General features: G+C 36.4%; 1 protein-coding gene across 2 annotated transcripts; it reads right to left on the bottom strand.

Moving 5' to 3' along the window:
• Positions 1-8,335: 8,335 nt before the first annotated feature.
• LOC149230395 (uncharacterized) lies at positions 8,336-15,540 on the bottom strand. 2 transcript variants are annotated; one of them, XM_089378957.1, is made up of 5 exons: positions 15,137-15,540; positions 11,363-11,616; positions 9,307-9,394; positions 9,104-9,170; positions 8,336-9,002 (listed from the first exon to the last, which is right to left on the bottom strand). In XM_089378957.1, the coding sequence occupies exons 1-5, from the start codon at positions 15,190-15,192 to the stop codon at positions 8,949-8,951; spliced, it is 519 nt and encodes a 172-aa protein (XP_089235083.1). In that variant the 5' UTR covers positions 15,193-15,540; the 3' UTR covers positions 8,336-8,948. The 2 variants fall into 2 exon arrangements, with proteins under 2 accessions (XP_089235083.1, XP_089235084.1); XM_089378958.1 differs by having other exon boundaries at positions 11,363-11,621; positions 15,137-15,539.
• Positions 15,541-19,033: the final 3,493 nt, after the last annotated feature.

Raw genomic sequence — 19,033 nt, forward strand, 5'->3', positions numbered from 1 at the left:
TGGATTTCACAAAGATTTCAACAATCAATTCAAAGTCCAATTCCAACTTCCACAATATCAGTATCAAGTTCATTATGCCATCATCTTCATTCTTTATGATGCACATCCATGCAATAATTTTCAAGTGTTACTCATAATTACCATCTCCATCAACCTCCCTAATAGCCATAGGCGAGCCATATTTCCCATGCTATCGGGCCATAAATGAACGGCGGGTGTATTTGCCCACCGTTCGATTTCGGCCTTAGCAAAATCGAACGGTGGGCATATACACCCGTTGTTCATTTATGGCCCAATAGCATGGGATTTATTGGCAGCTGTAGCCATATCACACTTCTTAGCCATGTTATTGTTGTCACTTTTTATCACTAGCGATATGGTGAAGTCAACAATGATTTGTGTATAATTGTATTTTCCCACATTAGTTAGTTGATGGAAATCCTACTTCCCTAAGTTCTACAACTCCTCCCAACAAGGTATCACAATTTCTTTGCACACAAAACTAACAATTTCTCAACAAATGTGGTTGAAACTTACATTTTGGAAAGCGTGTCTAAATTTTAAATTTCTTAAAAGAGTTTATCCCTTTGGGTTAACCAACAATTCCTCAACAAATTTGGTTAAAGCTTACATTTTGGAAAAGCCTCGTGTTTTAAATTTCTTGTAAAAGTTGATTTCACTTTGTTTATGATGTTTGTTGGGAAAAGTTGGGCAACTTTAAAGCCATCTTTTAATAAACTTCCCCAATAATTGCTTGAATCCCTAATAAGCAATTTTATATACCTTCCCTAACCAAGATTTCAGATTTATTACCTTTAATTCCCATATTGCAAACAAAGATGTACCTAAGGGGTCCCCTCACCATTTTTAATTATGATCCCCACAAAATGCCTCATGCCCTATTGAAATAGATTTTCTAATAAAAGACATTGGGGGTATCCAACCACTTTCAATCATTTGCTTAGTTTAATGGGGCAAATTGACTTCAAGTTTTTTATTGATATTCCCAATAAGTTTGATCCTTTCTTTATACAATATTTAACAATCTTTCACTCCGAGCAACATATGGCAACTCAAAGCTCTTTACATGTCTTCTTATTTGCATACTAACCATATATCCAAAAAGCATATGACAAACTCAAACCTCTCTTTCTTGAGAGTGATTCTTCTTCGATTATAAGATCCTTTCCTTCCTCATCTATCAATTCTTGGCTCTCTCAACTTTCCTACACAGTGTTCAACTATAATGTAGTTGAAAGGAGAATCGCCACACTCTTTCATAGAATTGAGGAGCCAATGTGCTTATTGAGGATTGAGAAAAACTTATTTAATTATAAAAAATAAATATTACATTTTTCAACTCTTCATCTTCAACTACTCTATTTCATCTTCAACTATAAAATAGTGCAATAATATCCCATGTTGATGATTAAAACTTATGAATATTAAAGTTTTTATATAATTCCACTAAAAGAGGTAGAGATAACTATTTCAATACCATGTTACTCATCTACATGAGTTTGAACAATCATAAGACCGCATAACTATAACATTAAAGTAATAATAACAATCTAATTTTAAGGTTAAAGACAAGCTAGATGTAAAGTAATGTACTAAACTTCCCTTTAACTTCGTTGCATCTTCCTACTTGATCATGAGATTTACATCCCCTTGTTGCTCTCATTTCATGGGTTTGTATTACTATTAGATATGTCCCTTCAAAGACTCTTCTCGCTAGTTTCTTTCACTTGAATTACTACTGCATTTGTCCCCTCAAAAACATTGTTCTCACTCATTTCTCTTTCACCATTGTTTTATCCTCTAACTTTTTCCTTTTTACTCTCAATCCTCCATATATCGACCATTTTGATATTTCTTTCAACTTCTCAATTCTAATTTTTAAGATCCTCCACCTATATTGACCATTTTGATATTTCTTTCAACTTCTCAATTCTAATTTTTAAGATCCTCCACCTATATTGACCATTATGATATTTCTTTCAACTTCTCAATTCTAATATTTAAGATCCTCCAAAGTGTTTTGGTTAGTTCCCCCCTCCAAACCCCCTCTCATCATAGTTTTTTAGTTTTTGCTCCAAGGGGCACATATTACAATCCAATATAAGAGGGATGTGTGATTCCATCCATGCTCAATGTGAAATTGACACATGTACGTTAAGAAAAGAAAAAAACGATTATACGTACATTAGTTTTAATTAAAAAAATTATAAGACATCAATAGTTCAATTCTCATTGTGCTCACTTGGTTCATTGCAAATATTATTCTTGTGCCAAGAGATGCATTCTACAACACAGTATAAGCTTGATGTGTGATTCCATCCATGCTCAATGTGGAGTTGACATGAAATAAAAAACAAAAAATATCTATTATAATAAAAAAACAAAAATGAATATGTAAAGGCATTTTAAACATCAATAATTTCAAGCCCACTAAGGTCACTTGAATTGTTGTTGATATTATAACCCAATGCAATAAAAATATTTTAAACATTAATAATTTCAAGCCCACTATGGTCACTTGATTTGTTGTTGATATTATAACCCAATGCAATAAAAATATTTATTTTATTTTATAAAGTAATACTTTATATTACTAAAATAAACTCAAAAGTACATGATAGTTACATCTATCCAACAAAGGATTTCTTTATGCTTTTCTTGGGATAAAAAGATACCCATGGAACAAAACTTTACTAAATAACCCCAGTCCAAAAAGAAGCCATACTACTAAACCCAAATTACATGAGCCCTTCTTGTTGGATTGTCTTAAGAAGGCATAATAGAAAACTAAAAAGTTGACAAGCATATGCATCATTCAAATTTAGAAGAAAATATGGGAGCAAGGTCCTTGTCCAAGGTCAAGCGTTGGTTCCTTGGCATCCTCTTAGTGTCCTCTAAAGAAGGAGACACGTTATACCTTTCAACCTATTTATCCTTGAAGACCAAACCCAACGGAGTCTTCATCCTACCATTACAAAGCTACAGAGTTTAGGTACTACTTCTTATGCCCCCTATGTGACCAAGGTCTAGTTCCCACGCAAATACCTCATCCATGATTTCAGAGTCAGCTTACCTTTCCACTCTAACTTGAGTTTCCGACTTATGAATTTCTCTACTTGTCTCTGGAGGAACAACATTAAAATAAGTGGCCATTGAATCCTTAGCAAAAAGCCCCACTCTTCATTTCACCATACAGACTGCCTCCCAAGTCTATTGTCTAGGTGGCATGATTGCAAAAAGGGGGTCACACCTATAGCCATTGCTATAACAACCACAAACTATAAAGAAACATGAGAAAGACCCAACCACAACACTTCCATAGCTTTGACACCACCCAACAAAATTGTCACTAAAATACTTTAACCAACCCACACTAACTAAAAGACACCCTAACTAAAACCCCACTAAAACGATTACCCTAGTAGCAAAGCCAGCAAACCCTTGAATAATTAACCTAATACAAAGCCACAAAGTTCCGCGAAAACAAGTTTTGCAGAATACATTCAGAACTAAATCAGTCAGCGAATAATTTTCTTCATGAGAACCCCCTTCCCAACAAAAAACAATTGCAAACATACCAAAATAAATCCCTCTAGACTCTAGCAACAATATATCACAATTAAGACAAAGATAACAAATGCATGCACTGCCCACACCCCACTAGATCCTCTACATGGCTTACAGAAAGACAAAACCATTTACCTAGAAAAACAAATACTAAAAAGGGAATCTCTAGGAGCAAACGAACTATATCACCTCGCCATGAGTAACAAAGGTGAATCTCTGCAAACCACCAATTGCCCAGGCTTAAGGCCACTGCAAGACTTTTATGCACCCAACTCCAACACCCACCCACCACCTATTCCCACCTATTCCTCAACACCACAACATACAAATACAACGTCGCCTCAATACCAATCACCCCTGCAAACAGTTTCCTCTCAATGAAAGGGTGAAGAATTGCCACCTACAGCAGAAAGATTGACGACTCAACCTCACCACTGCTCCATACTCTCTCACAGGGCCAAAACCAATTTGATGGCACAAATAAATAGTCGAAGGTGGCCATCTAGTGAATTACATGCAAATGCATGTTAGAGGACGAGACACACCCCCTATTCATAAATGCCAATTGCATCCCAAGGTGGCAAGCTCGGCCACCAAAGATCCCTCATAATCACCATTAACACCCCAATGAGGAATCATGTAATATAATTTCATATCAAGTTTTAAATGAAAATAATTATAAATATTCAAACAAACAAAAAAAGTGTGAGTAAAATATTTCAATAGATGATTTAAATAAAGTATTTGAAGATCTATATCTAATATATATATATATATATTAGATATTCAAATACTTTATTTAAAAAATCATCTATTGAAATATTTTTGAAAAGTATATGGTTCAAATATTTTACTCACATTTTAAAAAACATATATTTTAAAAATATATATTTCAATATTGTATATAATAAAATAGTCAATGTCCAAAAATTTTAACAAAAAAATAAGAAGTAATCGAAAGTTATAAAAATTAAAAATTAGAAAGAAAAAGGATTTCTGTAATTCATTCAATTCTTAATAAAAAATTCAATGTAACATTTAAAAATATTTATAATAATAAAAAAAAATTCAATGTAGATTATTAATAAAAATAAATAGAATGCATATATGGTATATATTGTTTAAAGAAATTTATGCATATAAATTTCAAAAAACAAGTTTTTATGGTTAAAATGTTTGAAGTAGTTTCACTATTTTATATTTTAGTCTTTTTTTAGGTCTATTTATTTTTTGTTACTTTTCCCTAAAAAAATGGACTTGCAAATTAAAATTATGTACCCTATAGAATTCAAAAATACAATTTAAACGTCGAAAATATACACATTCTATATGGATTTGCCTCAATGACATCCTGAACAGATTCCAATTTGCTCCAGGGTTGCATATAAACAGTGCAAAATCAACTCTTTTCCACAACGATACCGACATGGACATGGTAAAGTGGATCTCGAAGCAGTTTGGTATAGAGGCGAGATCGATTAAGGATGGCATAAAATATTTAGGCTTCCAACTAAAAGCCAAAGGGTACTCTAAATCAGATTGGCTGTGGCTTACTGACAGGTATTACAAAAAAAAATTGGCCTGGGAAAATAGATTCCTTTCTCTGGCGGGCCGAATTGTTCTTATTCAAGCTATTTTAATGCAATTGGTTGTTTATTGGGCTCACATTTTTTTCCTCCCTGCTAGTATCATTCACGAAATAAACACAATCACTACAAATTTCTTATGGGGTGGTAAATCTTCACAGAGCAAATTTCACCTCTCAAAACTAGAAAAGATATCCATGCCCAAGAGTTCAGGCGGCTGGGGTTTACTGGCCCTAAGGTCTTTCGGAAACGCTCTCCTGTGCAAATCGTTGTGGAGAGGCATGTTTGGAGATGGGCCGTGGAGTTTTAACATCAAAAATAAATATATGAAAGGAAAATCCCTGGCGCATTGGTACAGGCAAGGCAGGATTGGAATATCTTACGGGTCAGCCATATGGCTCAGCTTCCGCAAGGTTGAACAATATTTCATAAAGAATTTGAATTGGTCCCTACAATCGGACAGCAGTATCTTCATTGGCGTAGACTCCCTGTGGAATGGCCGGGAAAGTATTACCATCCCCCCCAAAACCACCTGTTTTTCTTCCACAGGCTTGGCATTTTCACCTGGGATAAGCTTATTGCGGCCTGGCGTGGTCCTGTTCCTCTTTGGAAAGAGGCCAGCGACCTTGGCTTGCCTACGCCTTTGGATACGCTTTGGAATCACGTCACAGTGGCGTTGAGGGGCTGCGACTTTCATAGATCTATGCAGGGCGACCAGCTGTTATGGCAACTGCCTAAAGCTAGCCAGCGGGTTCGGATCAAAGACATTTACTTAGACTTAATTATGCAAAAGCCCTGTCACGCAAGACCAAAGTTCCCTGCGATTTTCTGGAGGTTAGGCTGCTCCCCTAAATCTATTTTCTTCTCCTGGATGGTTTTCCACAATAGGAATCTGATGTAGGATAACCTGAGAAAAAGAATGTGTCACGGTCCGAGTAGATGCATGATGTGTGAGGCAGAGGAAGAATCCAATCTCCACAACTTTTTTAATTGCAACGCTTTCTCGCAAATATGGCACGCCCTGGCTCTTCTATATGGTTTTCCTCATATTGTTTTCGACTCAATCCAATCTGCTTTTCAATGGTGGTCTGGACAAAGGGATCAATGGAGGTCGTTCCTTATCATCGTGTTGTGGTCCGCTTGGAAGTGGAGGAAATAACAGGATTTTTAATGAATCAGAACTCCCTCTCAAATCTATCCTGCAACACATTATATCCACTTATGACACTGTGCCTAAAAAGCTGCCCGGTATGATGAGACGCAACAGAGAAGCGAACGATGTTTGTCTTGCAGGTTCCCGAGAGCCTTCTTTGACGGTGCTGAGCAGCAAAACAACTGTGGATGTGGTTTTCACATACTGATGGACAAGGAGCTTCAATATTTTATCTCTTGGCACAGTGGAAAGGGCACAAACAGTTTGGCTGAAGCAAGGGCTCTAGCGGGCCTACTTGCTTTCTGCATCTTTTATGATATTCAATCTATTTCGATTTTTGGCGACTCGAAATCTATGATTGATCTTGTCAAAGGATCCTGCAATTTATTGGCCCCTGATCTGGCTGGTTGGGTGGACAGAATCAAGTTCTTTTGGGGTCTCTTGAGAGATTGCTCCATACACCACATTTTCCGTGCTCAGAATCAGCAAGCGGACAGACTGTCGAAGGAGGGCCTGCTACTTGAACCTGGCGCTTGGTCCATGAAGGTTATATATGGAGATTTCTCATGCTTTATCCAGGATTTCTCTATTCCCGGTTTATGATTGTCCCTCCCCCTCTCTAGTTTCTCCCTTCTGTTCTTAATACTAGTATAAATTCTGGTGTTTTAGGATGTCAATCTGCCATGATTCTAGTTCTATAGGCTTTTCTCATAAATGATGTATATGTTTTTCTTTTGCTCTGCTTACTATTTCCTTCTTGAACAGCACTGACGGTCCATTGTTGACTGTCCCTATCATGACCATGATCTCACAGCTTCAAAGGGCTGTTTTTTTTTTTGTAACTATCTAGTTTTATTATATATCCTCTATATAATACAATATCGCTTTTTCTCTCTGAAAAATAGAGAGACATTGTTTTTGCACTCTAAATCCATGCTTGATGGATATGTACTGCTTGACTAGTCCAATTAGCCCCCCCCCCACCTCGTTTTTGTGGGTTTTCATTTCGATTGCTACTATATGGGGCAAGTTCCCAAGTTGGTTCTGTTCAATTTGGTCACTCGATTTTCCATTTCCCTGTCTATAGATGGAATTTCAAACTGATTTGGTGATGTTCCACACCCTGATCTTTTATCCAATGTTTTTTTCTTAGATTCCACTTTTTAAAACCATCTGAGGTGGAGTTTAACTCGTTGGACAATAACATATCCATGCACGTGACCGGCCCTGCATGTAAAAGGAATCTGCTCAGTCTATTGTCTAAAGGAGTTTTCCTCTTCGTCGTCCCCGAGAATGGGTTCCTGGAGGGTAGGGCTTTGGAAGATTCTATATAAATATCCAGTGCGTTTCAGAGGTATCCTTGCAAAATCGCTTCATTCCAAAAGTCTTCCAATCTCTGATGGATATACACTGTTACAGATCGTAGCTTTATGTTACACATTTATACTGTTAAAATTCTGAGCTGTATAGGATCGTATTGTGTCCAGCGAGGAGGCCAGGCATGCGTCGCACCTGAGTCATAAGTGCCCCAGTGGCTCTACAGTAGAAAGATGTAGACAAGGCACGTTCCAAAATTCCTCTTCATTATTGTGACCCGTGTTAGAAAAATTAAAAGGATAAAAGGTCATGCCTCATCAGTTACTTCAAATAAGCAACATCAATGAAAACAAAAATCAATTGTACATTATAATATTTCCGTATTCAAAAGGAGAGCCCAAACAAAGATAATCAAATCATCAATTAAGAATTATATTGAACGGGAAAACAAAACTAGATAAACAACTAGAAAATTAAGAAATATGGGACATCAGTTGACCAGTTGGATTTCATGGCTTTGGGGTTTTATAGAAATGTTATTCTAACTTCAATAGACTAGAATAGAAAGTTCATCATTGAAATAAACAGCGCAGAGAAGAACAAAGAAATCCTTTTCATGGCTACACCAGAGCTTCGATGAAAATGGATACATGAGAAAATAACTCGGTGCAAATATTTCACGAGCATCAGCTTAACGCAAAATATTAAAATACACAATCTTTGTATGATTAACAAAAGGTCCATATTATACTTTGTAGGAAAAATGAACGCCAAGTCAATGGCAGGCTTCGATATATTTGCAGCTATCGTTGACAATAGGTTAAGATCATCAATTTCACAACTGGTTAAGAATGTCCAGCCACGGATCCTTGACATGTCGGAGCACAATTGCTCCGAAATTTAGGGATATATATTAATTTGCATTTTAGAGCTGTTCTCAAAAAGCATCTCCTCTGTTCCAGTACTAGCTGGTCATTAGAGCTGCTTTACAACCAGTCATTTTTTTTATCCTTCCACTCTAGTAATTTTGTTCTTAAGAGATTTGCTTTAATTCTTAAGAGGGGATTTTAAAAACTATTATCAACAACAGCAATCAATTAGTTTGCTTGACAATTCTTGGTATCACGCATCACCCTTAGAATGACGCAGACAAGATTAATCTGTTTCCAGCACAATTACTGAACTGGTATTTACAGTCCACGAATGGTAATAATGACTGGGCACACCACAACAACAACGGTTTTTTAAGCAAAAGATCAGTATTATTTGATCTCTCTAATTCTAGGCCAGGAAATTTGCACTTTTTAGTCATACAGCCCTTCCTGCTCCCAAACATCTACAAGAAATTCAACCATTTCCTGCGACAGAACAGACTAAGTCAAGCAGCAAAGCCATAATACTGACACAAAAGACAATTATCATGGTCATTAAAATAAAATGATTCTCCAAGCAGACTTACAGGAAGAGGGATAAGTTGGGGAAACGGCCTATTGGTTCCAAGCAAGCTCTCATAAGTTGTATTCCAACTGACACATGCATTAGAAACAACATTAAGATGGAACGACAAACGACAAACAACATTTAAACATTTTCTAAAAAGATATACTCATGCCACGTTTAAAATGTGAAGCAACTCCACAAACATGAACCATAAAAAGATACCTTAAAACAGGTTCACGCGACTGCCTAGCCTGATTCCGAGGACGATCTCCAACCCATTGTTGCCGCATTTCATTCCACATAATAAGAGCTGTAAGATCATGAATCTGATAGATCAATTTAACATGATAACAACACCTTAATGCTTTCCTCAGAAAACTACTATTTTCAGAATAAAGGCCCTTTTATAGTGTTCCATCTGAATGTCTCTAGATATATTTTTTTCACCTTGTGAAGACTAGCGTGGCCTGTGCCCTTGCACAGCAGTCTATTCAAATTCAAAATTCACCTTAATGCTTTCCTCAGAAAACTACTATTTTCAGAATAAAGGCCCTTTTATAGAGTGTTCCATTTGAATGTGTCCTCAAGAGTCGAGGAAGTTCCCTACACTCCCTGGACAGGGGAGGACTTCACTGGGAACGTCTCCCCTCTATGCCCCCAGTACTTGAGGACTTCACTGGGGGCATCCCCTGCAACAATGGGGCACCTCTACGATGCCTGGAGTCGACGCAAAAACTTAGAGAAGCATCAAACTTTTTTCATTTCTTGGCATAAAGTAGGGCATTAGCCTAGCCATGAAAATAATTATTTTTGAAGAAAACCCAAAATTAGTAATAGACAACCTAAAAGTTCATCATGGAAAAAGGAAAGTCATAAATCACGGTGAAGGTACTCCGTTTGAGCTTTCAAAGAATGCATCTTTGTTCACATAAAAGGCGGGAGAAGCTAGTTCCACTGGTTGGAATTGCCAACAATTACAGTCAAGACAATGCTCTCAAACAGAGCATCCAAAAGTGCCTGGATCATCTCATTACTTACGTGGAAAAGCATGATAGCCAGGTCTACATGGTAGAGCAACCACCTGGGTTCCTATGAGAATAAAAAAAATCCCTCAGGAGTGGAGACTCCTGACAACTCTTGCAGTCCAGATAGCCTTAATTTATGATCTCTAATTTCCTGGAGTTGGATGCAATGTGGGTAGTAGTCTGGACTTGAAAGATTTTATGCTAAATCACATGACACAACATAGAACATGGAGGACAGAGATATATCAGTATCCAAAACAGGACATGTTGAACGTGGACACAGCATATTGGGAGCACATAAAGAAATTACAAATGCAAAGATGTGAAATATAGACATAAAGATCCGGATTTTTTAGAAACTAGAACATTTACAAAATACTTGGAATACCTTCAAATCTCAATTTTATCCTTCACCTGCCCAATGGGAGACATTGAGAGCTCTTTTCTACAGCCGAAAGTGAGAAATATCAATGACAAACCATTTTTCAGATCAGACACACAGGACACATCTAAGGCACATGTCTGACATGTGTCCTACTCTGGAACATGTGTTGAACACGAGCCCTAATGTGTGTGTCTCATATACATGGGATACAGGCACAGGCTCCCAGTTGGACGTGTCCTATTTCTTAGCTTTTATGTTTACTGCTTTCTGGTTTATGTTTGCTCTGTCTTTAGTCTAGTGTCTGTTAAATGGGCAAAGTGTTTTGAATCTTCATAAACACAAGTTTGTACAATGCTGTAAAGCTTATTGATGTACTGGAGATTTTCAGAAATGGAAGCCTTCTATATTAATATAAAAATTAAACCTTCAACATCTTTTCTTACCAATAATCATGGTAATTTTAGGGGAGAGAAAGAGAGAGCTGCATTTACACGAAGGGGGTTTTATCTGAGAGATTGATCTAACATTTGAACATTCAAAATTAAAATTCATTAGGACTTCCATTTTCACCACAATGCTGAAAAGAGGTAGAACCTCAAAGCATTACTTCACAAACTTTTCCCTTCACCTAGACATGACTGGATTTGGTATTCCTCATTTTTTGGTATTCCTCGTTTTATGAAACCAGAAATTAATCACCATAAAAAGAAAAAAAGAAAAAAAAAAGTGAATAGATGTCTATGGGTCTCCCTATCATTACTGTTTTGGAATGGCTTACCTATATAGCAGCTGTGAAATTAATATTGATTTCACTAGTTTATTACTTACGATGACAAAGAAAAAAAAACATTAAATTGAGAATTTTTACCATGATTAACAAATTCAGTGTTATTTGCATTTGTGTTGGCTGCCCGGGAATCAGAATTTTGGTTGGATGCACTTATTGATGACACACTTCTCTGTGACTGCACTGTACTATTGTCCATCTCATTTGTACTGGAACTCCAGAAGTCTTCAGAGAAGCTAGGTCCCTTCAAGCTTCGTCCCTGAACTTTCAACCGCTTTGAGGGCTCATCCACCGCAATGATCGGAGTTGGTTTTGAACATCCTCCAAGACAACCACTGTTCTGTTGCAAAGGAGGTTTTATAAAGTACCGATAAATAAGAAAGAACATTTATAGAAGCATATGACAAGTAATGCATACCTTTAAGTGAAAGGTGAAAATTTTAGTGACAACAGCAAAATAGTAGGTATCGAGATGCTTCATTTTGGTAGTAACTGTTATAGTTATAGAAAGTGGTGATATGCAATGCTGTAATGTAATTCTACTTGTAAGTTGTATCTTAGTAATGATGAAAAAATACTGAACAAAATAAAGAAAGTGATAAGTACACACAGATTAGTAAAATTATTATATTTCAGTAAATACTTCGACATGAATATCTGGGAGATGTGGAAAATTACAATAAACACATTCTTTGTATGAATACAGGATAGAATAATTTTCCAAAGAGAATATTGGATGCATTCAAGCCCCAGACACACTTGCTATAGATCTTATACTTATCAGTCACACCTATAATCTCATATGAATCCAGTGCATCCAAGCAACATTTGGGCTAACAAAATAACCATAATGGAAGAACTACTCGAGTCGCAGAATAACATGCATTAAGGCGTTGGAAACATTTTTAAACTGAACCACGTAGCTATTACCTTTTTTCCTTGTTGCTTTTTCATTTGTTTTTAATTTATCTCATAACGCCCAGAGAAAAAATTTATTATATTTTTAAACTGAACCACATGGCTATTACCTTTTTTCCTTACTGTTTTTTCATTTGTTTTAAATTTATCTCGTAACGCCTAGGGAAAAAAATTATAATATTCTTCTCAACTAAACAAATAATAGAAGTTTGGAAGAAAAAAGTATTATATTCTTCTCAACTAAACGAATAATAGAAGTTTGGAAGTTTATTAAGACCAACACCATTTAAACATAGGGTCCACCAGGTTATCCATAACTGATCCACGGAATATCCACCAAATATTTTAGTAGTAGTCAGGTTAGAGGGTCCAGATTTATCTCAAAGTTAACTATGCCATTTTTGCTTTTCAATTTAATTAAAAAAATTATAAAATGCATACATGATAATATTATGTAGTTTCAAAAACACCACATAATAATAATGCTCAAAAAATCTTTCTTCCCATTCCTTATAAGTCAGTTTCCCTTCACACCAAAGCTCACAACAGAACACACAAATGGTCCTTCAATTGTCAGATAAAGCCCTACATATCACTGAATTCAAAGAATAAATACTTGTTAAACAAAATACAAATTAAATTTGACAAAATGTGTTCTGAAATATTTATATCATGTATCAATTGTAATGATCGCATACTCCTCTAGCCCTTCAGTGACAAACTGGGTATGTAACATCCTGTAGACTTTATCAGTGACAAACTTGGTAGATGCCATACTCCTCTAGCCTTAATCACTAACAAACCATGTATGTCATACCCCTCTAGTCTTTCTCAGTGACAAACTATGTAAAATTGTGAATCAATATCTAATTCAATCGCTAGATATGTAAACCACGTCATCTTGATTCTTTGCAAGGGTCAAACTATAAAAGCCTATAGCCTTTCCATTTTGCATAAAGTTTGCCAAATCCCAATTCCAATTGTATTAACCAACACATGCCAAGCCTGCTCAAAACTGAGACAACCAAGAATTCAGATCTTCAACGAGCTGCTTTCAGTAGTTTTTCTATTCTTTTTAAAACACTTAAATTGATAACCCGGCTCAAATTCAAGCAATAACTGATGCACTGATAGCAACATCTCATTCGTAATATAGTGTGGACAAAAGCAGTATCCTCTCATTCAATAGCAACATAACCATGATATTTGTTTGTCCGGAAATGCATTCACTTCTTTGGCAAACAACTTGTATTGCACAGAATCTATTGAACATGTTCCGCAGGACCAATTATTTTAGAGGCTTTCAATTAGGCAAGCATCCAATCAAAGAAGACAGCAACTTCCCCAAAAAAATCATGGAAATTTTTCATAACAATTTAGTAATTTACACTCCCACCATCCATCAAGATTGAATGTTCAATCAAAATTTCTAAAGATATTAGAAAAATCTCTAAAATTCTTGAACAAATGAAGAACAGAAGAGTAGACCTATACAAACATTGATAAAAATGTATTGAATAGATAATCGATGGAAGTGACAAACTCCAGCGGAAATAGCCAATGCCAATAATTCTCTACCCAATATAGTAACCTATACAAGAAACATATACAATCAACTTAAGGTTGGAAACATTGAGCAACCAAGGGAGTTAAGAACTTTGGCCCCAGCCATAGATATATACAACTATAAATGGGCAGGTTTAGAAAACATAATTACTTTTGATCTCCTGTCCTACATAATATATGCGCCCCACACTTTTGGTGTCCATTACGCATAGAATGGGAACAACAAATGGGTAATGCTTCCTAAAGGTAGATTTGAAATTCAGGTTATAACTAGTAGTGGAAAATAACCAATTTGGTCGTAACCTTCGGCGTACGAATAGGGGAAAGCCTCTAATGATGACACAAATCCGCTGTAGGAAACAGTTCCAAAAGATAATTTTATTTCCATAGAGAAAAGTTTCGCGCGTGAAAAATAGAACACAATTGCCACGGAAACATTTCCTAAGTGCCGCCTCTAAAAAATTCTAGGAGACGTTTCGCTGCAGATTCAAGTACAGCACCGTTGTTTCTATAATGTATAAACACTTAATCCATTTACGTCTGGCGAGGGTAGGTCCTATGACATTATATAAAATATAAATTTCAAATAAATATTAAAACAATGAAAACCCAAATGCTTAAACAATGACGCTCTAATAAAAGCTCATGCGTATCCATCTAATATAAGTTTCTAAGAACCCTCCATGATAACCATACATAACTATGCAATTGACCACGTCTCACCAAAATTTAAGAAAGCTTTCTGAAACCCATATGCATTTCCACATTCCGGCTAACACAGTTTCTAGCCAAACTTCGGCAAACAAAGACATGGCAGAAAACTAAGAGGGTACTCAACAACAACCTCAAGAGAGTGGACTAATTATGCCAAGTGAAAGCCAAACAGGACATCTTCCATCCTGATATGAGGAGCTTTTTTCCAGAGAGTTGGGATAGAAACCGTGAAAGCAAAGTCTGTAGTAATGCAATCCCAGACATTTGTTAATCCATGGCTCACATCTACAGAAATACCGTCTTTTATAACAAACCTTCAATTCTAAGATAAGAAATACGCAAACCCTCAATTTTGCATAACGGGTTTTCTTCATACCAAACGCCCATTTTTTCATTCAATGGTTGACAAGCAGCAACTCTATCACGCCAGAACTTTGATTTGACAAGAAACTTAAGTTATCCAATCCAAACCCTTGTTGTTTACAAAGGCTCACCGAGAAACTTACAGCAGACTAGACAAGGGATCTGAGAGCAAAATATTAGGAACAGAATATCGAACCTATCAACAATTAAAATAAGCTTTAAAAATTACAGACAAAAAAACACCACACAAAGAAAACACGTAAACAAATGTACCCCAGGGTTTCGAACACGCACCCCATGCATGCGATAATATGCCGAAACCAAGCTCTCATAACCTTGGGAATCAGCATTTATTGAATGCTCCAGTCACCGCAACCCCAGTCTTGATCATTAAGTCTGCAAATCCATAATCCGACGCAGAAACCTTTGAAGGATGCAGAAATTACTGTCTGCAATATTTCTCCATAGAGTTTCAAATTAGGGCGTCAAATTCTGACAGGTCGCTCAAAATCGCTATCGGGAGTCCGTTAAATAAGGGAAGATATAACGATGATGACCAGGTTGGGATATTTTTTCTATGCCGAGCTCGAGAAATTTTTGCGGGAGCAACACTCTGGAACTGTCGATGCCCTAACTTTAACAGACATAACTGATGGAGGGATGGGATAAAATGAATTTAAATCCGAAAATAATCGGAAAAATAATAGAAGTGGGAGGCGAGATAAGGAATAGAATTCATGTGTGGACCCCATTGCTAAAGCTGGTTACGCAGGGTAGTTAGAAAGCGATTTCAATGGAGACTCTTCGCCGAATGATGTCAGAGTCGGGTCGGCTGGGCGGGTTAGCAGGTGCCGTAAGTATGGGAATCTCGGCTTCAATTATTGTGTTCCATACGTTTTAACTATATTTTCACTGTTACGGAATATTTTGAACTTACTTCATAAGCCTAATTGTAAAATTTATGATATATTTTTCCAATTATATTCCTACCTTTCCTTTACGTAAGAGATATATAAAAATTTGGTGAGAATGTTGATATTTTTTTATTAATTTTTAAAATACTATTATATTAATTATATATCAAATAAATGTTTTTAGTTAAAAATAATAATATAGGAAATAAATGTTTTTAGTTAATTAGGTTTATTTTAAATCGTTGGGAGGAATAATTGCCACCTTAAGATGATTTTGTTGTAATGATTTTAACAATTCTTATAAGTGATATGATGAATTTTGTTGTAATGGTTTTGAATGTTAAGTGAAATTGTAAATTTGTTTCTAAAATCTATATAGATTAAATGGTTGGTAAAAGTCAATTCAGGCATTAAAACACTTACCACATGATCATATTGCCAAGATTAAAAATAGTAATAATAAATAACTAAATTATAACTTTACTTTAAATTATTATTATTAATTATATCTTCATGGGGGTGGATGAGCATGAGGTGCTACGCCTAGCTCCAGCCAAGTGAATTAATTTGATATGACATGCACCCATAGACGAAGAGGAAGCCTCAACAAGTGGCGTCGTCAAATCTGAAGCATCGAGAAGGTGAAAGGCCTCTTAATTTTTTGTCATTGTGAAGTGTTTTGTTACATTTGGTTCCTTGGCATGGGCGGTTGGGAGAGCAATTTTACAAAGGTTGAGTATGCATAGTCTCTTCAGTTGGCATGCTCGTTGTTTTGACAGGATTTGCTTCAAAGGAAGTTGGCTATGGGTGTTGCATTTATTGTGTAGGGTTTGTTGGGACGCCTATAAGGGTGGTGTGGGATTCTGGAGAACTGACTTGGGAATGTGCTTAGTGAGCGATTGTAACGTCAAGTGTTGCTTGCATGGTGGCAAGGCGAGTGACAGAATTCGGTCCTGAGCATTGCTTTTGTGACTCTGGAGAAAATTTGGTAAGTGGTGACCAAAATTGCCCTTGGAGTTATGTTTTCCGTCAATGTTCAGCCTCTCTGGTTGGTTTCCCTTCTTGGGAGGGTGATGCCTTAAGGCTTAACGTCGCTTTGGGACTTGTGGCGGCCAAATTGGGAGGTCCTCTTGTTTTGTTAGTCTGCTTTTGGGTGATTGCATCAATTTAATTCATAATTGGTGGGTTGGAAATGGTCATGGGCATTATACGTGGTGGGTGGTTGAGCTCTCTCTCGAGTGTTGGAACAGCTAGAAGAGTGGTCGCAGTTTGGGAGATCCTTGTTTTATGACTACCTGGTGCGAAGACTATGTGGCAATTATGAACCATTAAAGGGGTCAAGCCCGATGTGGAGTTGGCCTTCGAGGTATGCTTGGGGAGCGGGTCGACTAGGGGGCAAGGAAAGATGTTGTAGAGGGGCGTGCAGATGTGGGGGGCGAGGTTGTCCACGATCGTGCTCTGTCTCAAAGTCGTGTGGTGCAATCGCCTTCACTTACCTCGATTGTCGACCAGGTGCATGATATCATGGCCAATCTCGATGGCATTCACTAGCAGAGGTATGAAGACTGAAAAGAGACTATTGCTTATATAATCGATGTCTAATTCAACCAAGGGGAAATTTTGGATCGTCTTGCCTCTGTGCGTTGAACCAGTGAGTTACTCGATAAGATTGAAGCGTGGATGGCTCACATTGACTTCCATGTGCATGAAGGTCGTGACCAAATTGTGGGCCAAGGTGTTGCTTATGCACCAAATCCCCCTCTATAAATGCTTTATGTTGGTTGTTTTTTGGTTTTTCTCGTGTTTTGGCCTATATGATTTTTTTTGCCTTTGGAGTTCATGTAAAAAATGACAATATCTTCTATGTTTTTGCACTACTCTCCTCCCTAACAAATTTGGCCGGAGTGAAGCCAAGAAAGTAGAGACGATCTGGACTATGATATGTATCTTTTTGATGAATTAATGAAAGTTTTATTTTATATAGGAGTTGTCTTTAGTGCGACTTTTTGGACTTTCCAGTGCTGGAATCCGGTGGAAAAATTTGAGGTGAAATCTTGATTTGTGTTATTTAAACTGGTTTTTTTACTGTATATATGGATTCAACACCCTGAAAAAACCCCTAGGGCACTTCGATTGTGCAAGGATTACCCATCAAGTTTGTGATTTCAATAAATTCCTGTCGGATTTTAAAGGAATTAGACTGGAAAAACCCACCTAGAAAAGCTTCCAAAAAGTCACACTAAAGACATCTCCTATATATATTCCTTCTGTTGATACAAATTAATAGATCAAATTCTAAGAGCTAAAGAGCTAAGAGTTGTCCCTTCTTGTCTGAGAGCTTGTCTTATAGAATGAGTTAGTGTGATGTTTTTGTGATTATATGTGTGTGTGTGTGTGTGTGTGTGTGTGTATCTATATGTATGTGTATATATATATATATATATATATATATATATATATATAAAGGAGTTGTCTTTAGTGCGACGTTTTGGACTTTCCTGTGCCAGAATCCGACGAAAAAATTTGAGGTGAGATCTTGATTTGTGTTATTTAAACTCATCTTTTTACTGTATATATGGATTCAACACCCTCAAAAACCCCTGGGGCACTTGGATTGTGCAGGGGTTACCCATCAAACTTGTGATTTCAATAAATTCTTGCCGGATTTTAGAGAAATTAGACTGGAAAAACCCACTGGAAAAGCTTCCAAAAAAGCTCACTAAAGACAACTCTGATATATAAAGAATTAATATATGAATGAATTATAATAAAAAATTAACATATGAATTACACATATATACATTTAAAAAAACATGTAACAAGATTCTTAACCATAGAGAATTTTGTTATAGTAAGATGGGCCGATACCATAGTTTATCAATACCACATACCCAAAAAACTATAACTTATTTCATAATTAAAATATTATTTATATACATTTCAACCTTCTTTTTTTTCAGAACGAAAAAGCTTCACTATATTATATTGAGAATATATAAAGGTTCCAGATAGTACAAAAAATAGCTAACAGAAGCGGAAGGATCTTGATTTTGAAGACAAAACCTGATAGCAAAGACTAAGGAATGATTCCCCCATGAGGAAAAAAAAACCGTCAGAGCTATTCCAAAAACTATCAGACATAAACAAATACCATTTATATATGCGTCACATACCAGACCATATCAGATATGAAGACTAGATCAAAAGAGATTGTTGGGCATCCATATACCACGACATGTACAAAGATTAAGAAAAAAAAGATGATAGAGAAAACTCC

This window comes from Pinus tabuliformis, chromosome J (assembly GCF_031772625.1).
Source record: "Pinus tabuliformis cultivar Carrire ecotype Pingquan chromosome J, CPIR1, whole genome shotgun sequence".
Classification (NCBI taxonomy): Eukaryota; Viridiplantae; Streptophyta; class Pinopsida; order Pinales; family Pinaceae; genus Pinus; species Pinus tabuliformis.